The 23,911-nt window shown below is 40.8% G+C and overlaps 1 protein-coding gene across 2 annotated transcripts in view; it reads right to left on the reverse strand.

The window, feature by feature from the left end:
• Inpp5f (inositol polyphosphate-5-phosphatase F) overlaps window positions 1-23,911 on the reverse strand; it is an 89,027-nt gene that overhangs the window by 46,937 nt on the left and 18,179 nt on the right. For both annotated transcript variants that reach the window (XM_057779666.1, XM_057779667.1), the window contains exon 2: window positions 16,439-16,519. In XM_057779666.1, the coding sequence (XP_057635649.1) occupies window positions 16,439-16,519 (81 nt within the window). The remainder of the gene's footprint in view (window positions 1-16,438; window positions 16,520-23,911) is intronic.

Raw genomic sequence — 23,911 nt, forward strand, 5'->3', positions numbered from 1 at the left:
TCACAACCTGCTTACAGAACATATCCCAGTCATTAAGAAACACATATTGCAGCCAGGCGGTGGTGGTGCACGCCTTTAATGTCAGCACTTGAGAGGCAGAGGGAGACAGATCTCTGTGAGTTCAAAGCCAGCCTGGTCTACAGAGCAGGTTCCAGGACAGGTGCTAAAGCTACAGAGAAACCCGTCTTGAAAAACCAAAAAAGAAAAAAGAAAAAAAAGAAACCCATATTGCATTATGATAATCTAAGATATATTTTACTAAATTAAACACAAAGAAGCGTGACAATTCCTCCTCAGCAGTGAGTTTCCTTTCCACACCTTCAGTCACTTGTGGTCAGCTCTAGTCTAAAAGCACCAAACAGAAAATTTCAGAAATAAATAATTAAAATTTTTCAAATCTAGGTCATCAAGGGGGCATGGTGGTGATCTGTAATTCCAGCTGCTCAGAAGGCTGAGGCAGGAGGATTGATATAAGAGTCTGAGCAAAAGACTCTTATATCAAAATAAAAAGTAGGGACAGGAGTACTGGAGAGAGGGCTCAGCTGTTAAAAACCCACCTCCCAACACCTGCATGGCAGCTGATGACTGTCCACAACTCCAGTTTCAAGTGACCCAAACCCTCTGCAGGCCTTAAAGGCACTGTGTTCATATAGTGAACAGACACACAAGCATGCAAGACACATATATAAAATAAAAATAATATAAATCTTGGGTTTTTTTTTTTTAATTTAAGTAAGGACCAGTGAGGTGGCTCAGTAGGTAAAAGCACTTGCCACAAAAGCTGGACAGCCTGTTTGATTTCTAGACTCCACGATGGAAGAAGGAACGGATCCTTGAATGTTGTCCTCTAATTTTCACACATGCATGCACACACGCACACACACCAATAATAAATCAATTTTAAATAAAAGGTAGGAAGAGACTGGAAAGTAGCTCGGTGATAGAGTACTTGCCCAGCAAGATCCCAGGTTCAATCCCTAGCACTTCAAAAATAAGTAAATAAATTGCATGCCCTTCTGAACAGTGTAATGACATCGCAGGACATTGTACTTTGTCCAGTGTACCCATGCTGTATACCTTGCCCGCCCATTTATACTCAGCCGGGCTACCAGACTGACAGCTGCAGTATCACAGCACTGTCCAGGCAGCCCCACAGAGCATCCTAATGTCATTCATCTCATTTCATCTCATTGCTTTTAATCTCTTATTAAGCCTAATTTGCAAATTAAACCATATCAAGGTATGTACAATTAGGAAAATTATAGTACAGCCATGAACTGTTTATGACGAGGATACATTGTAGTAGGGAGCTGCGGGCCTCTTCCCACAGCCCGGCTCATGGTTGCCTGGCTAGCTTATGCCCCAAAATAACGACACACAAACTCTATTCTTTTAAACACTGCTTGGCCCATTTCTGTTCATGTATGTAGCACCCCAAGGAGCGCTTACCGGGAAGATTCTAGCCTACGTCCATCCTGGGTCAGAGCTTCATCGCATCTGCCGGGGAGAGGGGAGCATGGTGCATGGCGTCTGCTCCAGAGAGCAGAGCTGTCGAGTCTGAGCTCACTTCCTCTTCCTCCCAGCATTCTATTCTGTTTACTCCACCCACCTAAGGGGTAGCCTATCAAATGGGCCAAGGCAGTTTGTTTATTGACAAATGACCTTCCTCCATCATTTCCCTTTTTTCTGTTTAAAAAAAAAAAGGAAGGCTTTAACTTTAACATAGCAAAATTACATATAACAAAACAGTTATCAAGTAAAAATTACAATATTTACATCTCTTTTATCTTTATCATAACTAAGGAAAACTATAACTATAACTATCTATCTATTATTCAACTCCATCAAAGACTCCAGAAGAATACAATATTACCTAAGCAAACAAAAAGTAAGCAACTTCTAAACTCTAGAAATGACAGAGACATCTCACTGCCTGGACAGTCACCCAAAGTTCCTCTGTACCGTTGGGGCATCCATCTTCGGCCTAAAGGTCCATAGTATCCAGAGACGTTTCCATGAAGCAGGAAATTTAAAGGCAGTTCAGTCACTTATCTGCTGTGTCCTGCAGAATGTCTCGCAGACTCTTTCATGAATCAGGAACCCCGAAAGATCATCTCACCTTTAGGCAAGTTCAGTAGTCCTCTCTCTGTGGGTTCTCTGTGTCCAGTTTATGCAACAGTCCAGGCAAGAGCAGTTTCTTGCCCAAATGGCTATCAAACTCCATAAGGATCCTCTTCGATGCCCATCTTCTTTCTTCTTGAAGTAGATTGGTGCTGCCAGGAGCAGAGTGTCTCATTGTCATGAAAAACCCTAAGTTATTAAAGCACTTAAAATGCCATATTTTATAATCTTTGAAAGATATGAAGAATGTCTATCTAAAATATAAGCATGCACATCTAGAAAATCTAACATGACTACAAACTTGACTATTATTGATAATTATCCATTAACAACCTATATACATTACATTTTTAAGTGAACTACACAATCACAATACCTTAATCAATATCAGAAATACATATACATATAATAAAATTGACCTTAAATTAATATCAGTAAACCAAGATTCATATCAATGCAAATTATTCACATCTATATTATCTCCCCCTTTAAATGTAAAAGAACATTTATAAACAATATATGGGAACATGGGCGCAGTTTTTTCTCTCCAAACTGCTTCCTGCTGAATGGGGGCGCTGTTAATCGGGTCTTTTATGGGATAACCTGTCTGCTAGGTTCATCTCAGTTGGCAGTTGAGCGAAGCAATTTTTTAAGGGTGTTCACAGCAACCCTTCAGGAGGGCGTGGTCTATCATACCATATCGTGATCAAAGAAGCAATCCACAGTGTCTCATCTTCTGTGAAAACAAAAGAAGAAACTCTTTTCCAAAGTATCATATCCTTAGATCCAAATTCTGAAGTCAAGGTATTTTGAAAATATCTATCTTGGATTAGTTCAGCAGCATTTATAAACAAATATCTTTTAGCAGATGTTGCTCTTTCCTCAGCATTCAAACAATTCAAAGAGAGCATGATAGCATACAGTATCAAGATTTTCTGTGTACTTTCCATCTTTGTGCGGCTTTATTTTAACTCTATTTTGTTTATTTTTACTTTTGTTTTATATTTTCTGTATATCTTTGTCCTGGAATAACTCTTTAGACCAGGCTGTCCTTGAACTCTCAGAGATCTGTCTGTCTCTGCCTCCCAGGCATTGGGATTAAAGGCGTGTGCTACCACACCTTGAAGTCTCAGAGGTCAATCTCCCTCTGCCTTCCAAGTGTTGGGGATTAAAGGTGTGTACTACCACACCCAACTACTCTCTTTCTTCCTTATTTTACTTTTAGGAACTTTAACTTTCAGCCTGCATATATTTTTAAACACACTGTAAATCATTTAAAGTTTTCTTTGTCTTTGAATCTCTCTTTACTGTATATCTCTCTTTTTCTGACCACATGAGTCTTTAATTTACCAAGCAATATCAGTAGGACGAAAGCCGTGCCATTCCTTAGCTTTCCAGCCTCATGGCGGAGATACCAGCTGTAGCCATGTTTATCACAACTCTGTGGCGTTTCAAGGTCTTTGCCAACAAGCAAACTGCAGCATTACATCCACAGACAACAATCAAGTCCTCTCTCTGTAGTCGGCCCTCCTGCCTCAAACAGTCAAGAGTTTGCCCTGGCAGGATGGCCCAGAAAGCCGGCATTTTAAAACAGCACAAGTTTTTTCCTGCTACGGCTGAAAACCGAAAAGCATGCCTTCAGCTTTCCACCAACACCGTTTTAAGTATTTCGTGGCAGGACCTCTTAAATGAGCTGCAAGGTTTCACAGCTGAAGCTGAGTCAGGAAGCCTCTCTTAGATGAGAGCGCTTGCTTGCCTCTAGCAAGCAGAGCAGACCCGAGAAATTGCTGCTACCAAGAAAACACGCTTTACTCTATTCTTTCCCAAGCTTTCTCAGGCTTTCTGTGGATGCAGTTATCCACGTGGGCGCCATCTGTAGTAGGGAGCTGCGGGCCTCTTCCCACAGCCCGGCTCATGGTTGCCTGGCTAGCTTATGCCCCAAAATAACGACACACAAACTCTATTCTTTTAAACACTGCTTGGCCCATTTCTGTTCATGTATGTAGCACCCCAAGGAGCGCTTACCGGGAAGATTCTAGCCTACGTCCATCCTGGGTCAGAGCTTCATCGCATCTGCCGGGGAGAGGGGAGCATGGTGCATGGCGTCTGCTCCAGAGAGCAGAGCTGTCGAGTCTGAGCTCACTTCCTCTTCCTCCCAGCATTCTATTCTGTTTACTCCACCCACCTAAGGGGTAGCCTATCAAATGGGCCAAGGCAGTTTGTTTATTGACAAATGACCTTCCTCCATCAATACATTCTAAGAAGTGTGATGTTAAGTGATTTCATCACTGTGAGAACATTAGGGATATACATCCAAACTAAAACAGCTATGATACCAAGAGATCACACTCTTACTGGACCACTGTGTCATCATACTGTTGACCAAAATGTTGCTATCGACAGCACCTGACTGCACAGAATAGAATAGTGGCGCTACCTGCTATTTCAGGTGTCTAGTGGGGATGGAGCAGACCTCTCCAGAAAGAAAAGAAGAAACTGAACCTATGCTGCTCGACCCTCAGCATAAGAAGGAAAGTGTGATTGGGTGGCTGTGGCCTTTAATCCCACCACTTGGGAGGCAGAGGCAGGCGGATCTCTATGAGTTAGAGGCCAGCCTGGTTGAGTTCCAGAACAATGGAGGCTACACAACGAAACCTGTTTTGAAAAACAAAACAAGAAACGGAAAGGGAAGGAAGGTGTAATAAGATCATATACATATGTAGATTCATTTATACAAACACAAGAGGAGAACTATGCCAGAGGTTAATGTGATTGGTTAACAATAAGAGGGAAAGTAGAAATGAGGCAGAGAGGGGCAGAGAAAAGAAGGGAGTGACAGTTCGGAGCACATTTTTAAAGATGCATGGTCAAGTTGCAGTTCCTAGAACAACAGAAATACTTCAGTCAGCCAGAATGAGAGGGAATGAAATACAAATGAGCGGTGAGCCATTCTCCAGCAAACTGAAAACACACAGCCACACCATAGGACACAGGGAAGAGAAACAGAACCTCTAGGATCGGAGTTAGGAATGACTGTGAGCCGCCTTGTAGGTCTTGGGAAATAAACCTAAGTCCTCTACAAGGGCAACAAGTGTTTTTAACTACTAAACCATATCTCCAGCTCCAATATACCCATTTTTTTGTAAAAATGTTTAAACATTACAGATAAATTAAAGTTCTCTTGACATGCTTTGACCGCCATCCTTACTCTACGGCAAGGCTTTGACCTACTCCAAACTCCACTGTTAGTTCTCGCCTGTGAGGGCAGCAGAGATAGTAAATGATTACCAGTTCTTGGCATTAGACCTTTTAATTTTGTTTGAGGACTGAAAAAAAACAGTATAACAATTACTGATTTCACAGGCACCACTTGGCTGCTCTCTTAGATGCTTTCCAGTTAATCTCTATATATAACCACCCTCCCTGCTATTAACGATGGTGAAAATGAACAGACAAGGCATATTGCTGGTTCTCATTCTAGAGCCTCCAGTGTGGACTCCAGTCATTGGCACATAGTAGGCACACTATGAATATCTGTTAAATCAATAAGCACTCACTGAATATTTTGGAATAGCCCCTACTATGAGTAGAGCAGGCATAGAGACACACACAGTAAAACCACAGCACTCCAGCCACTGTCCTCGTGGAGCTTATCATACAGAAAGACTGCAGACAAATCAATCAATCAATCAATCAATCAATAAATAAATAAGAAAAGTAACATAGTAAGAATTTCATTATAGTTTTTATTTCCTCGTGGACAATACCATGAACAAAAACATTTTGTTTTTAAGACTTGTTTTTAAATTTTTACTGATGTGTATGTTTGTCTATCCATGTGAGTGTATGCTCTATGCAACCTAGGAGGCCAGAAGAGGACATCAAATCTCCTAGAGCAGGAGCGGTGAGGAGCTGCCTGATGTGGGTACTGGGAATTCAAGTTCTCTCCAAGAGCAGCAAGCACTTTTAATGGCTGAGCCATCTCTGCAACCCCCAATAAAAATATTTTTATGGTGCTTTACTTTTCTTCAATTTGCCAAGCACATACACATTTTCTTTCCTTCTACTTTCTGTTCCTGCCAACAGGAAATCTAAACTGATCAACCCAAAACCAGACATTACAGTACATTAAACCCTGAAGGTACACTTGCCTGCAAACACCAGAGGAAGAACAGTCAAATGAAAACCAAACAGCTCTGCATAGACATTTCCTCACCACCAAGGCTAACAGAATAACTTTTGGTAGACCCTAGAAAAGTGAGAAAACAGCTGAGTTTGATGGCACACACCTTTGATTCCAGGCCTCAAGAGGCAGGAATAGGTGGATCTCTATGAGTTCAAAGCCAGTCTGAACTCAGTCATGAAGTATATAGTAAGTTCCAGGCCACCCAGGGATGCATAATCAGACCTTGTCCAAAGGAGAAAAAAGCACAACTGAACATACTTTAAACTTTTTCATATTTTACTACAATTTTTCAGTCTCACAGTGGAGTTTCTGGTAACTATAGTTAATGTCGCTACAATTTCAGTAAATATTAACTTAAGAAAAGCAGTCCAAGTTTACCTTTTTTTTTCCAAAAGTATGTTTAGAAATTAGGTGGTTCTGCAGTAGGCTATCTCTTATGTTCTTTAAAGGAAAAACAAATAGGAATCCAACCAAACTGGACATAGCAGGACATGCCTACACACTCCCAGCACTCAGGACACTGTAGCTCGTGCCTACACACTCCCAGCATGCAGAACACTGCAGCTCGTGTCTACACAATCCCAGCACACAGAATATGGCATCTTGTGTCCACACAATCCCAGCATGCAGGACATGACAGCATGTGTCTACACAATCCCAGCACTCAGGACACTGTAGCTCGTGTCTACACAGTCCCAGCACGCAGGATATGACAGCTGTGTCTACACAATCCCAGCACTCAGGATATGACAGCACATGTCTACACAATCCCAGAACTCAGGAGGCTGAGGCAAGAGAATCACAAGCACAACACATACAAATGAGGAAGAGAATGAAAAGAAAGGGTGGCAGAGAGAGAGGGAGGAAGGAAATGAGAAATATTAGTTGTACGCAGTGCTATCTTTGACCCAGAACTCACTTAGCCAGTCCGGCTGCTTTGGAGGCGCAGGCATCTGGCAATTGAGGATCACGAAGAGTCCTGACCCAAGGTGATCATCATGTCATCTAGTCTCCCTCCTCACCGCTTAGCCAGTCACATTCAGAAAACATGCCACCACTCAACAGAGACTGTTGGGACTGCAGAGAATTCTCTCCAGTGCTTCGTAACAAGTGTTTCAATGCAACATTAGGTTTCTACTGTGGGCTGGGCCATCTCTTATATTTAAGTCTTGACCTTGGAATGTGAACATATTTGGAGACAACCTCTGAAGAGGAATTATATTATAAAGAATTCATTAGGGTGGGCTTTAATCCAGTATAACTGGTTTTATTTATTATTTTTATGGATTTATTATTTTAGTTATACATAATTATGTGGAGTATGTGTCTGTACAAATGAATGCCAATGCCCCAAAAGGTCAGAAATATTACATTGCCTGGAGCTGGAGTTGCAGGCTGTTGTGAGCCACCTGACATGGGTACTGGAAATCTAATTCAGGTCCTCTGCAGGAGCAGTATGTGCTCTCAACTGCTAAACCACCTCTCTAGCCCCATGACTAGTTTTATTATAAGAAAATTTAAACACACAAAGACACAAAAGAAGGAAGCCCAAGACAGGGATTGCAGTCATCTATAAGCCAAGGAAAGACAGCTCGGAAGAAATGAGTCCTGCTCACACTGTAATCTCTAGCATTACAGGAAAATGAAATTCTGTGTTTAATGCCTCCCCAACCTGTGACATTCTGCTCTGACTGCCCTACAAACAAGTATAGTTCTAAAAGGCACGAGAGCCTGTTCTATTCCTCAGAGTCCAGAGTTCAGTGACAATCGTGAGCAGCAGCATAGCTCTCCCACGCCATTTTTAGATTGACAATGACATCTGTTCAAATAAAATCATGTTCCCATCGCGCTAGGCAAGAAGAAAAATGCATGCATTAATATGTAGAGAATCAGTAGGAGGAAGCAGGAGGGAAAGAGAGTTTAAGTACAGATGTTTTATTTCCTGCATCTCCTACCCCCCAAATGATAAGATGCTCCCATGGGAAAATGCCCCCAAAGTATTAGCTCAATTCTGACGCACCAGGAACACAACTCCTTCCTTCCGGTCAGTCTAAATCTGAGCAAGAACTTCATCTACACACTGGGAGAGGAGGGATGGAGCCTCGAGGACAGAGGAGGGAAGGGAAGAGGACTGAAGGATGGCTCTTCCAAGGCGACAAGCTGGGGACGGAGCAGCACACAAGGCTGTGGGGAGCAGGGCAACAGAGGCCCAGACATCGCCACATGCTTCTCTCCTGGTTCCTTTCTTTCAAAACCAAACCTTTTAGGTGACCATGACAAGGACACGATAAGGACAATTAGACACTTTTTCTGCCCTTTTTCTCCCTTTTTATATTTTCTTTCCTCAGTTCACTCTCCTCCCCACCCCCTCTTCCAAATGTCCCGTATCACTACTTCCCATACTGCCTACACACAAACAAGGCAACCACAGGCGTGGATGCCTTCAGCGCGGAGGAGAAAAGCCAGCAGGCATTAACTTCAATTTAGCCAGTGCTGATAAAAGACTTGGGGTTGTCTGCCTAGGACTCCCTGTTTCTCTAACTGCTCCCTTTATCTAGGAAAGTGGTCCTGTGATGCACTTTGAACTAGGTGACTTTGAAGGCCCTTGGCCAAGCTGGACCAAGCTTCTTCTCTAGATGTGTGAATCAATCTGTTTTGATCGCTGGTCAGTTTCCACTGACTACAGGGAACCTCAGAGTAGGCCTAAGGGATGAGAGAGAATACCATCTTTTGAGCAGAACCCCCCCCCCCCTTTTTTTAAAACATAAATAGGGTCTAGGGCTGGAGTTTGGTTGACAGAGTGCTTGCCTAAATGCATGAAGCTCTAGGTTCAATCCCCAGCACCACGGGAACTCCTTCCTGGCACTGTGGTATGGCTATCTCATCTCTCAGGAGGGATGCAGGAAGATCAAAAGTTCAAGGTCATCTTTGGCTACAGAGGGAGTTTGAGGCCAGCCTGGGCTACACAAGACCTCCATCTCAAAAAAAAAAAAAAATCAAAGAGAAACAGGTGAAGGAGATATGCAAAGAGAAACGCTATTGATAAGAGATCTGAAATCCCATAAACACCCACTTTCAGTTTCAGAACCCTGGTGTTTTTTTGCACAAGCTGATAGATTTTTCCCTTTAACATAAGCTGACAGATTTGTGTAAGTAAAGGAGTCTTGATAAAAAGAGTGTTGTAATTAAGTAAGAAGCTTCAGGTACACCATCTCATTCAGGACTCCCAGGACCTAAACACATAATGAGGCAAATTACTCTGGCTTTTGTTTTACAGCTTAGAAAGTAAGGTCCTTGACCCGGGGATTTGTCTTCTTGGCTTCCAGGCACTCCCTGAAAAGATGCCCCCACAATTCAGAGAAAGGCATGAACACCAGAATAGAAAGGAGGATCCCAGAAGAGAGGCCTGTAAGATGAGAGCCATGGGGAGAGGTAAAAAGGCTACACGGAGGCAGTGTGGCAAACCAGGCAAACTCAGGTGAGTGTGGCTGCTGGTCTAGCCAGTAGGCAGATGAGAAGAACAGAACCATTAGCCCACAGGATCCTGGAGGACTGTGCACTGTTGCTGTCTTAAACCATTTGGAAAGTCTTTAGGCAGCGGATGTTAGAGTTGTCTGGTAAATAATAATAATAAATATTAACAAATGGAGTTTGACACCTGGTCTCCTGACTGATTTCAGTAATTTACTCACTGCTCCAAGATATGACTGAAACTGGAGAAAAATAATTCAGAAGTTTCATACATGTCATTTACATAATAGAATATGAATTTTAACTCAGAACATCCAGCTGTGAAATTATCTTGTTAGTATATAAATGAATTATAGATATATGTAATTAAATATGGACAGTAGGAGTATGTTAAGATACTTAATAAGGGTACACAATGACTAAATGCTTTTCTCCTCTGTGCTGAAGGAAAAATTTAAAGTCTACCAAAAGCAGAATACACAACAAGACTCAACAAGACTCAGAGCAATATTATTTCCAACAGGATGGATGAAAGAAAGAAAGAGAGAGAGAGAGAGGGAGAGAGGGAGGGAGGGAGGGAGGGAGGGAGGGAGGGAGGGAGGGAGGGAGGGAGGGAGGGAAGGAAGAGAGACAAATCATGAAATATTCATATAAAGGAAGAACAAGGAACTCTAGTTTCATTTATCAGCATAGGTAAATCCCAAAACAGTTTTTGGAAGAGATTAAAACAACTATTCCAAAGTGATAGAATTAGAGTTATAAAGAGAGCTAATTGGATCCTTCCTCGCATTGTATGAGACACATCAATAACTGGAGCCCTTACATTCTATATTGATAAAAATAAATCAGGAAGGGCAGGTTACAAATCTGAAGATTTAAGTAAAGTGGAACAGAGGCCTTAGGATTCTGTCCAAAAGTCAGAATTATATGCTATTCTCATGGTACTAAGGGATTTTAAAGAACCTCTCAAAATAGTTACTAATTCGCAATATGCAGAAAGAGTTGTTTTGCATATTGAAATCAGTGAATTTATACCAGATGATACAGAATTGATTTCATTATTTATTCAAGTTCAAGATATAATCAGGAAGAGACATCATCCCATATATATAACACACATTTGATCCTAAACAGGTGTGCCAGATACAATGTAATGCAGGAACTGATCAATTATTGATTGGAAACGTGAAGGCCTTAGAAATTTCACAAAAAAAACATTATGTCAATAGCAAAGGTTTAGAAAATGACTTTTCTATTACATGGCAACAAGCCAAGGAGATTATAAGGAGATGTCCTATTTGTTCTTTATATAACCAAACACCACTACCTTGAGGAAGTAACCCAAGGGATACTCGAAGGAATGAAATCTGGCAGATGAATGTGTTCCATTTTGTAGAATTTGGAAAACTAAAATATGTATGCCACACCATTCATACCTATTCAGGTTTTGAATGGGTAACTGCCTTGAGCTCAAAAAAGGCTGATTCAGTAATCACACATTTACTAGAAGTTATGGCCATCATGGGTAGACCTGCACAAATCCTACAGGTTATAAGGAAACCCCATAGGAGTTGGGGCAGGGCTATGTTTTTGTCTTTTGCAGGAAAATACCCATCTTTGAAAAGACAAGAGACCTTAGACATCTACATGCCTAAAGAAGAAAAGATAATTATCCAGAAAAAATCACCAAGCAAACAGAAATCTGATTTATAATACCAATATCTTCTGCAGGGTAAAATCTCACTGCCTAAACATACATATTGCCTACTTCTCAGTATAATGGTAGTCACAACTCACTTAAAAATCAAAGCTGGTTTTGGTGTTGGATGGTGGCTCTCCTTCTCTACATCCAGCATGCTGTTAAAAGAAAAATTCAAGAGTTTCTGTCTCATATCAGGAGGTACCTGGTATAGGACAGAGGAAAATAAAAATCTAGGAACTAAGGTTATCAAAGCTCTGCTTTCAAAAATTCTACTTTTCCCCTATACTTTTTCATCTCTATGGTACTTTTCTTTGAATATATGTCTATTGAAATTCAAACTTTCTGTTTTGATATAAATAATAAGTTTTCCACAGTGAACAATAAAGATTCCTTTGACGTCTCCAGGAAGAAGATGATTACACAACAATGATTCCACCTGGTTCACATGATGTCATTCAGATGACAGCACCACTTAAAGATCAGCTTTGGACTACAGCTGCTCAGAACAATCTCAAGGGGGCTAGCTGAGATGATCCAGTCTCACAGACTACTCTAGCCAGGACTTGAGACAGCCCTGCACTTTCCCATGATGCACAGACTGAATGGCACAGCTACCTCTCTCAGGACTTGATAATTAACCCAAGTTTTTCTTTCAGAATCCCCTAAAGATATCATTGCCTCCAGACAATAGGAAGTAAATTTAAGATTATGATGCCCACATTCCCAAAAGGTGGGGTGGGTGGTTTTTGGTTGTTTAATGGATTATGGATATTATAAATATGATAGGATAAAAGGGCAGATTGTTGAATCTACTCTGAAAAGAAAAAGGGAGGATATATAAGATAAAAAGGCAGATTATTGAATCTACTTTTAAAAAGCAACTACTAGTTTTAAATGTTTTATATTGGATTGGACTTTTGTATATTGTATACAAATTTTATATATTGGTATTAATTTTGTTAAAACATACTGTACATACATTTCTAATCTTATTCAAGGTATTGCACTTATACAGCTCATTTAACAATGTAATGCAAATTTCTAGTCCTTGAAAATTATTATTACCAACTGTTTAGGATAATAAGGAAATATATGTTAGAAGTTAATCACCTAATATCAGATTTGTAGTCACATTAGGTATGTTTTCAAGGTCAAACAAAGATATATTTTAGATAGACAGGTCATCTTCAAACACTTCAAAGATCTACAGAATATGACATTTAAGATGTTTTAATAACCATGTTCTTCTTTTTTATGACTATGAGACATGTCTGCTCCTGGTAGCATTAATCTACTTCAGAGAAGATAATGGGCATCAAAGAAACTCCACATAGAGTTTACTTTCTTTGTGGGAAAAGTAAGCCACTGGGCAAGAAAATGTCCCTGCCTCAACTGCTGACAGTATGCTATCCTAATTAGACAAGCAGGTTATAAAATATCCTGCTTCACAGAAAAGTCTGTCGGATATGCTAGGTCTGTAGGCCAAAGATGGATGCCCCAACATTGCAGAAGAACTTTGGGTGACTGTCCAGGAAGTCAACTGCTTCTGTCATTACTCACATCTTTTTGGAATTTGCTTGCTTGCACTTCCTGTTTAGTCAGTTAGTATTATTTCCTTCTTGGGTCTCTGAGGGAGTTGAAGATTAGATAATTGTAGTTATAGTTTATCAGACGCAGAAAGCAAGTAATGATAGAAAGTAAATTAGGTTAAAAAAAAAAAACTTTGAATTCACCAAGATAGGATAGATATGAAATATTTACTCTGAATTTGACAAATGCAAATGGACTAGACATTGTTGATGTATTTATTGCCTGTATATATTTTACATAGCCATTGTACTTATTGAATATAGTTTTCTAATATTATAGCTTTTTTATTTTAGATAAAAAGGGGAAATGTAGTGGGATTTCAATTGTATTTTAATAAGGGGGTAGATAGGCATGGTGACACACACATGTAATCCTGGCACTCAGAACAGAAATTCAAGGTCATCCTTGGTTACATAGCAAGTTTGAAGCCCACCTAGGATACTATGAGACATCATATTTAAAAATAAATAATAAGTAATAAATAAAATTGCCAGGCATGGTAGTGCATGCCTTTATTCCCAGCACTTGAAAGGCAAAGGCAGTTTGGTTGCTAGAACAGCCTAGCCTGGTCTACACAGTGAATTCCAGAACAGCCAGGGTTACATTATTAGACCCAGTCTCAAAATAATAAAAATTAATTAATTAATTAAATAATACAAAGAAGAAAGAGGTCTAAGCATTATGTCTCACACCTTTACCTCCAGCACTCAGGATGCTGAGGCAGGCAGATCTCCAAGTTCTAGACCAGTCTGATCTACATAGCAAGTTCCTCAGCCAGCCAGGGATGCATTCTAAGACCATGTCTCAAGAAAAAAAAAAGGAAGAAAGTATTTAAAAATAAGAGATTAGCTGTGCTGGAGTAACTTGCCAAAGAATGGAAGAGGTATTTTCAGAATAATACATCACCACAAAACATAGGCGAGGGAGATGGCTCAGTGGTCATGAGCCTGAATTCAAATCCCCAGAATTCACGCAAAAGCTTTAGGGGTGGTGCATCTGTAATTTCAGTTCTGGAAGGACAGAGACAAGAGGATCCTGGTATCCACTGGCCAGCCAGCCCCACTGAAGGCATCAGCTCCAGGTTCAGTGAGACACCATCTCAAAAAACAAAGCGAAAAGCACAAGGGAGATACCCAACATTGACCTCTGGTCTCCACAAACACCCATGCACATGCATGCACACACAAACACACACACACAACACAGGAGAGAGAGAGAACACAAATAATTTAATAAAATTTAAATAAAAGTCTCCAAACTATAAATCTTAGCAACAACTGTTTAGGAATATATATCCAAGAAAAGCAATCATTTTCAAGGGAATAATAAAACTCAAGTCGATTCCCTTCACGGGGAGGACACGCTTGGAGAAAATGGCAAAGATACCTTCTGAAGTCACTGGTTGTGTTTCACTTCTTAATCTGGACAGGAGATAAAGATGTACACTTTAAAACACCCTCTACCAGCCGGGCGGTGGTGGCATGCACCTTTAATCCCAGCACTTGGGAGTCAGAAGCAGAAGCAGGCGGATCTTTGTGAGTTCGAGGCCAGCCTGGTCTACAGAGTGAGTTCCAGGCTAGGCTCTAAAGCTACAGAGAAACTCTGTCTGGGGAAAAAAAAAAGAAAGAAAGAAAAAGAAAAAAAAAACTATACTATTTGTCTGTGATAAGCTGTCCCTTATATTTATAAAAAATTTCATAATAAGAACACTATTTAAAATATAATCAAAGAACCTAGTAAAAGAAAGTTACAAATTGTCTCCAGCAATATGTTTTTGTATTCACAAAAGTCAACCTGTGCCTAAATGCTCAATGATTTTACTTTAAACTTAAAAATAGCTGTTGTAGTGGCTCATACCTATAACCCCAGAACTTGGAAGGAGAATCATCATGAGTTCAAAATAAACCTGAGCTACAAAGTGAGGCCCTGACATACAAAAAAAAAAACCAAAAAAAAAAAAAAAAAAAAAAACAACCAAAAAAAACAAGGCCAGCAAGGTGGCTCAGTGAGTAAACAGAAGCATGAAGACCAGAGTTCCACCCCCTGAACCCAGAAAGAAGAACCAATCTCCAAAAGTTATTCTTGACCTCCACAAGTGTACTTTCTCTCTCTCTCTCTCTCTCTCTCTCTCTCTCTCTCTCTCTCTCTCTCTCTCTCACACACACACACACACACACACACACCATATGCACACGTACACACATCATAATTGTAAAGGAAAGCAAACAGATGGTCAAAAGTCACAGCAGATATACTACAGAAATGTAACTGACTTCAGAGGTGGTTACACAGTAACAATGCCAAAGTCTCCTACAGTTCACAGTTTATACTAAAGTTATTATCAAAGGAGGCAGCTGTAATGGTACATGTCTGTAAACCCACCGTTCAGCTGGAGTGAGACCCTGTCTCTGAAAATCAAATGAAGGTTAAGAATACTTCCTGTGCTGGGCAGTGGTGGTGCACGCCTTTAATCCCAGCACTTGGGAGGCAGAGACAGGCAGATCTCTGTGAGTTTGATGCCACCCTGGTCTTCAGAGCAAGTTCCAGGACAGGCTGTTACAGAGAGAAACCCTGTCTCGAAAAAACAAAACAAAACAAAAAGAATACCTCTGGCTCTTCCAGTTCCTGGCATCCACATGGGCCTGCTCACAACTGCCTGTAATTCCAGCTACAAGGGGATTGACACTCTCTTCTGGCTCCTGGGGTAGTCATGTATATATGTAGCATGGATACTCATACAGCTGGGAGATGAGGTGCCTGCTCTCCCAGGTGGGGACCAGGTAAATGACTTAGACTTTCCATCCATTTGCCTGCCTTGGACCACACTACATACAAAAAGACCCTTCCCTGGCAAAGGTGACTGACTCAGGACTAGGCAGCCATCCCAAAGCCAGGCAATCACATTGCCACCTGCCCACCCTTCCAGCTTTGTTCCAGCACCTTCCCCTCATGTCTGTGAACTTGCTGTACCTTTCCTTGACAGAATGCACTTCCAGGCCCAAGGACTACACGTGCATTGTGTGATCATGCATTCTGTATTCCCTCTAACCTGAAGCTCTGGGAGGGTAGGAAAGGGTGAGTGTGGACTCACAATTGTGTTAAGCCAGTTAGTGCAATCCCTGGCACCAAGTAAGGAGTATATCAGAACTGTTTTTAAGAAAAGAGCAAAACAACTGTAACAACATATCTTCTTTTCTCAAAAGTGTTATTTTTATTTCATTAAACTTAAATAGACATATTTGCTTTAAGACACAAAATTATGACAAAGGAACCAAGGTCATAGTAGAATCTACATGCAACCTCGGAAAGGACAATGTCACAGAATGCCATGTTAAATTTTACAAGTGTAAGGAGTTTGTAGAACATACCTGAATGAAGCTGAATTTTCCCAATAACTCCTTCTACCAATCCCAGACAAATTGGGTTCCAGGCAAGAAGCAGATCAGTGGCTAAAATAAAGCAAGAAGCAATCATGAGATCGTATTTACCAGAAAATGTCAAACTATCGCTTGCAGCATATTTGAGAAGGATCAGTACACCCCCAAAAGCAGTTATAAACATCCCCCACAGAGAGCATTACCATAAAGGACTCTGAGGTAAGGCACTAACTCTGGGTACCAGGGCAGCTACGGGGTGAGAAAGGGGCTGAAGAACTCTGGGGATGGAGGCAGTGCCGGGCCCTCCAGGGGAGGAAACAGGCTGCTGCACTACAGAGGGTAAAGGAAGCGCCCAACCAGGAGCCCCAGACCCAAAGACAAGGCCTGAAAATGGCTACAGTGCTGGCCACTTCCTGATCACACTCAAAAAAAAAAAAAAAAGAAAGAAAGAAAAAAACAAAACAAAAAAAACCCACCTTTCCCCATACAGTCATACACAAGGCAAAGGAATCTAGGAAGCCACTTCCCTTACACATGATTCTAGGACAAAGCCAATAGGAGTTGCTTCTTTTCTGAGCGCTACTGCATGTGTGTCCCTTATTGGAACACACAACAGGCTACAGTGATTTGCGTGTAAACTAATACCGTTCTAGACATCCAAAAGAGAAGCAAATTATATATCAAACATGCCGAAGGTCAAAGGGCATAATTTAACTCTTCTCCAACTGGGGCTGCAAAAGAGTGCTACATGCATAATGGTAAATGTGACGTTTCTGATAGTTCAACAGCTGCAAAAGATTAGCAAGAATTAATGCCTGCTGGTTCAGGCCAGCAAGATGGCTGAGAGGGTGGAAGTACTTACCATGAAAGCAGAGTATGTGCCCAGAGCCAACAAGCTGCCCTCTGACCTCCGCATGTGTGCTGAGGCACATATGCTAAAAAGCTAAATTTTAAATTTTTCTGCTGACAAAATTACATTTTAATTATAACCACTTAAATTTTATTTGACTGAAATATCTGTTACTAGTAGGGTAATTATACACTAATTAATTAGTTTTCAAATTCATTTACATTTTGATTTCTTTCATTATGTATTAATTTCTTTTTTTTTTTTTTTTTTTATTTTTCGAGACAGGGTTTCTCTGTAGCTTTGGAGCCTGTCCTGGAACTAGCTCTTGTAGACCAGGCTGGCCTCGAACTCCCAGAGATCCGCCTGCCTCTGCCTCCCAAGTGCTGGGATTAAAGGCGTGCGCCACCACCGCCCGGCATATTAATTTCTTGAGTTAGGAGCTCCCTATGTAGCCATGGCTAGCCTTGAACTCATGGTGATACTTCAGCTTCAGCCCCTATCGCTGGACTGCCATTTCTTAAATGTCTTTACTGCTACATTTTCACTAAAAACAAAAACAACACATTTCTTTGGTTGTTGCTATTTTGGAGTGCTGGGGTTAGAACCCAGGGTTTCACACATACTGGGCAAGGTGTTACCACCAAGATACACTAACTCCAACTTCATCGTTTTTATTGTAAGAATTAATGGGGGGGTGGATTTAAAGGCTCCTCTATATATTACCATTTCTAATCGTTTTTGTTTTATTTATCGTGTGTGTGTGTGTGTGTGTGTGTGTGTGTGTGTAAGCAGGGGCACAAATATGCCGTGGTGCACACATGGAGGTCAGACAATAAGTTGGGGAAATCCGTTCTCTCCTTCCACCATGTGGGGTCAGGGATCAAACTCAGGCTGCCGGGCTTTTGAGGCAAGTGCCTTTATCCACTGAGCCATCTTGCCAGCCCTCATTTCTAATCTTGACAACATCATGAGGCTGACACTAGGAGTCCCACTTTACAAGTGAAGAAATAATGCTGAGAAAAGTGATAGTCAAATCGTCCACAGGTCAGAAGGCAGACCTACAAGCAAAAGAGAAGTCTAGTAAAGCTCAGACTCAAAAACTTATTAAATCAAAAACAGGTGTGAGTTTCAGGTCATTCTGGTCTACAAATCGAGTTCCAGGACATCCAGGGCTGTTGCAAAGAAACCCTGTCTCAAAAAAAATAAAAATAAAAAGCAAACAAACAACAAGTGTAACCCAACCACTGAGACAGTGGGGCCGATCTATTGGGAGCTCACCAAGGTCAGCTGGACTGCTACTGAAAAAAACATGGGATAAAACCGGACTCTCGGAATGTGGCGGACAATGAGAGCTGACGAGAGGCCAAGGAGAATGGCACAGGAACTTTCATCTGGCGATGGATCGAGAGAGAGACAGAGACCCAATTTGGATCAACCGTCTGAGCTCTTAAGGTCCAAATGAAGAGCAGAAGGAGGGAGAACATGAGCAAGGAAATCAGGACCACGAGGCGTGCACCCACCCACAGTGACAGTGGAACTGATCTATTGGGAGCTCTCCAAGGCCAGCTGGACTGGGACTGAATAAGCATGGGTTGAAACTGGACTCTCTGAACATGGCGGACAATGAAGGCTGATGAGAAGCCAAGGACAATGGCACTAGGTTTCGATCCTAATACATGAACTGGCTTTGTGGGAGCTTAGCCTGTTTTGATGCTCACCTTCCTGGGCCTGGATGGAAGTGGGAGGACCTTGGTCTTCCTGTAGGGCAGGGAATTTGGACTGCTCTTCAGTAGCGAGAGGGAGGGGGAATGGACTGGGGGGAGGAGAAGAGGAGTGGGGATAGGGGAGGGGAGAGGGGGGAGGGGGCAATGTGTGGGAGGAGGGGAGGGAAATGGGAAACGGGGAGCAGTTGGAAATTTTAATTAAAAAAGAATAAAAAAAAATATATAATAAAAAAAAAAAAAAAGAAAAGAAACTGGTTGAATATGATTTGAAACAAGATATAGAGAAAGGAATAAACATCCAACCTTGAGCACAAAAAAAAAAAAAAAAAAAAAAAAAACAACAAGTGTAGTGGCTCATGCCTTTAATCAACACTTAGAGGGCAGAAGCAGATGGATCTCTGTGAGTTCAAGGCCAGCCTGGTCTATATAGTGAGTTCTAGGACATCCAGGACAACAGAGTTTTGAGATCCTGCCTCAAAATTAAAAAAAAAATAAGATAAGTTAATAAAAGTCTAGAGCCAGGAATGGTGATGCATGCCTGTAGTCTCAGCACTCAGCCACGGGCAAGAGGATCTTCGTTCCAGGTCAACCTGGGATACACAGTAAATTTGAGGCTAGCCCTGGATAATGGCAAGCCTGCGCCTCAAAAGAAAGAAAACCAAAGAGGTCTGCCAATCTGATTTGGGTTATACACCCCCACAAACTTGCTCTAACACCTCCCTCAGAAACTACACAGGGAGATACTGAAATAGGAAGTTTTAAATGCCATGCATGCTTATAAAGTAACACCACGAAGCTGAGAGGAAAATTGGCCACAGAGGTTAAGATTCTTCACTTCAGGCCTCTGTCTGTGCATTAACTAAGTGCCACACACAACCACCCACTTTTATAAGCAACACTGCCTGAGGACAAAATTTTTTGTTTGTCTTTTTCCAGGGCTGGAGAGATGGTGTGGTGGGAACCAGGCTGATCTCTGGCTTTCTTTGAGGCCCTGATGGATAAAAAAGGAAACTTCTGGAGAAGGCCATTAATGGCCTGGGGCCAGAACCTTGGGGTAGTTTAAGGTTTGGATCCTGAGAACCCAATACTTCCCCCAAGAACAGTAGTTCTGACCTTCCTAAAGCTGCAACCCTTTAATACAGTTCCTCATGCTGTGACCCCCAACCATAAAATTATGTTCATTGCTACTTTATAACTGTAATTTTGCAGCTATTATGAATTGTAATGTAATTATCTGTGTTTTCTAATGGTCTTAGGTGACCGCTGTGAAAGCGTCTTTAGACCCCCAAGGGGTTGCAACCCACATGCTGAGAACCAATAACCTAAAGGGTTACGGACACTGTGTGCTTGTGACAAACTTGAGTTGTCCTGTGTTCCCTTTGTGCAACATTTCTTGATTACCACCCAGCTGACTCTGACCCATTGTACGACAGTTTCTATTTACTGTCCAGCTTTCCCTGCAAAAGTATGTACATGTGGTGCTATATTTCCTAATAAACTTGTGCAGATAAGACATAGTTTATATGATCCCTTCTAGGTCCCAACTTTCCTGTCTTCCTTATCTTCTGATCTTCTGGTCTTTCCTTTCAGAAACCTGTCCCTGAAGAATGACCTGTTGGTCCAGGTCAACGGTGCAACTGTTAAGAACACTTGCTGCTCTTACAGAGAACCAGGGTCCAATTCCCAGAACTGACAAAATGGCAGATGGTCATCCATAACTCTAGTTCCAGGACATCTGACACCCTCTTCTAATCTCCACAGGCACTGCACACTGTGGTGCACTTACTTTCACTCATATGAACAAAACACTTAGACACATAAACTAAAAATAAATCCTATAGCCGGGCGGTGGTGGCGCACGCCTTTAATCCCAGCACTCGGGAGGCAGAGGCAAGCGGATCTCTGGGAGTTCGAGGCCAGCCTGGTCTACAAGAGCTAGTTCCAGGACAGGAACCAAAAGCTACGGAGAAACCCTGTCTCGAAAATCAAAAATAAATAAATGAATAAATAAATAAATAAATCCTATAAAAATCTTTTTTTTTTAAAGAATTAAAATATCCTTAAAATCATGACTTCACCTGGAGGCATAATTTTCCATTTAAGAAAATACTTCCTTACTTAAACATCAAGCTTTTTTTATTATAAAAACACTGTAATACAAATGATGAATTCTAAATAAGTATTTCATTTGCTTCCAACCACATAAGCTTTAGGATATAAATTCCTAGGAATGAAATTAGTCATTACAACATTTAAAGAATTAAGGCTCTCAAGTGATGTGGGATTCCCTTCTGTATGCTGTGAATAGGTTTTATTACCACTGGATAATAAAGAAGCTGCTTTGGCCTATGTCAGAGCAGAATATAGCAAGGCAGGAAATTCAAGCAGAGACAGACGAGTAAAGAAGGTAGAGTCTGCCAAAGGAGGACACAAGAACCATACTGGTAAACCACAGCCTCATGGTGATACACAAATTAAAAGAAATGGGTTATTTTAAGATGTAAGAGCTAGCTAGGAATATGCCCAAGCCATTAGTCAAATGGTATTGGAATTAATATAGTTTCTGTGTGATTATTTGGGTCTGGGAGGTTAAGAAATGAAAATGCAGCCTCCATTTACAAATGGCACCCACCGTCTGGCATGGATCCATGTGAGACCTATAAAAGCTTAAGGGGGGTGGGGGAAAGAGGGCTTCTAGACCTACAAAAATGGAAGCAAACACAGCTTCTTGGCAGCTGCATTAGTTTTCAGACACGTTCTGTTTGCTGTCCACAAGCAGAGGCGTGGGTCCTTTAAGAAACAGCTTCCTGGTTCATACTGGCAGAATGATCGAATCTGGCTCTTTCAAGAGGTCCTGCAGTTGGGGTTTGTGAGCAGAGTGATACAAGTTACTTAATGGTGGAGACATAGAGCCACTGTGTCCCTAGAACTAGGGGGTGAACATGGCTCGCAGAGCTGGCAATAAAGGTATCTCCGCCATTTTGAAAGGTGGAGAGAGGCGGAATCAGCACTCAGGGCCTCCATGTGTCAACATTGCTTACCATTTTAAAAATTATTCCTGTTCATAAAAGAACTTCAGATACACAACAGGATACATAGTGTGTTTTAAAAATGTGTGTAGTTGGGAGAGAAAAGAGTAGACAGTTTTAAAAAGAAATAGTTTTAAAAAATAAAACAAAGTCTTTAAAGAGATAGCAAAAGTAATATAAAAGAGTACAGACAATCATAGATAAAAGTAGTAAAGATAATAAAATAAATATTAAAAAAGTAATAGAGTAAAAAAGACAAATAAAGATGAAAAATACACAGAGAGTCTCGATTATGTACATTATTGGGTTCTTTGAATTTTTTTGACTGCAGATTATTATTTGATTCTGGGGACTGCTAAGATAAACCAACATATATATTTTAAATATATCTTGACTTCAAAATTTGAGTCTAAGGATATGTTACTTTAGAAAAGAAGTTCGGCTTTTGTTTCCACAGAAGATGAGAACCTATTTTTTTCAGGCTCCCCTAAAGATGCCATTGCCCCTAGATAGCAGGAAGTAATTTTAAGAACACAATATCCACATTCACAAGAGGTAGGGTGAGTGGTTTTTGGTTGCTCAGTGGATTATGGATATTTGTCATAATTTAGGGGGTTGGTTACAAGTTGTTATTGGTTGTGTTCAAGAAAAAAGGCTAAACAAAGAAGATCAGAATGAGGGATTCTATTCTAAAAAGGGGGGAAGGATATAGAAATGATAGGATAAAAGGATAGATAATTGAATATACTTTTGAACCAAAAAAGCAACTACTAGTCTTAAACAGTTTATATTGATATGGATTTTTGTATAATGATACAAATTTGAGATTAGTTTTGTTAGAACAGACTGTATATGCATTTCTAATCTTGTTCAAGATATTGTACCTATATAGCTCATTCAACAATGTCATATAAATTTCTAGTCCTTGAAGGTTATTATTACAAACTATTTAGGATAATAAAGAAATGCAGGTTATTAGTCACCTATTACAATCAAACTTGTAGTCATGTTAGGTATTTCTTTTTTTGTTTGTTTGTTTTTTTTCGAGACAGGGTTTCTCTGTGGTTTTGGAGCCTGTCCTGGAACTAGCTCTTGTAGACCAAGCTGGTCTCGAACTCACAGAGATCCTCCTGCCTCTGCCTCCCGAGTGCTGGGATTAAAGGCGTGCGCCACCACCGCCCGGATAGGTATGTTTTTAAGGTCAAACAGACACTTCAGAGATCTATAGAATATGGCATTTAAGATGTTTTAATAACATAGGTTCTTTTCTTTTTTTATGACAATGAGACATGTCTGCTTCTGGCAGCACCAATCTACTTCAGAAAAGATGATGGGTGTTAAAGAAACTGTATGGAATTTACTTTCTTTGCGATAAAAGTTAGCCACTAGGCAAGAAACTGCCCTTGCCTCAACTGTTGACAGTATGCTGCCCAAATCAAACAATCAGGATACAAAAGAAACTGACTGCTGAACTTTGCCAAGACAAAGCGGACAGTCCTTAAAAATCCTGTTTCACAGAAAAGTCTGCCAGATATGCTAGGCCTGCAGGCCAAAGACGGATACCCCAACACTGCAAAGGAACCTTGGGTGACTGTCTAGGCAGCTAGCTGTTTCTCTCATTTTTTAGTTTTGAAAGCTGTTTGCTCTGCACTTCCTGCTTACTCAGTTAATATATCCTTCTCAGATCTCTGATAGAGTTGAAGACTAAATAGCTATAGTTCTCCTTTTTATCGAAGTAAGAAAAGAAACTCATAAAAGAGATGTAAAGTGTATAAGGCTGAGAGACATAAAAAGATTGCATTGGTAATACAAGTTAGGATAGAAAGTGAATTAGGTCCAACACTTTGAACTCACCAAAACA

Source organism: Chionomys nivalis, chromosome 8 (assembly GCF_950005125.1).
Source record: "Chionomys nivalis chromosome 8, mChiNiv1.1, whole genome shotgun sequence".
NCBI classification, from domain to species: domain Eukaryota; kingdom Metazoa; phylum Chordata; class Mammalia; order Rodentia; family Cricetidae; genus Chionomys; species Chionomys nivalis.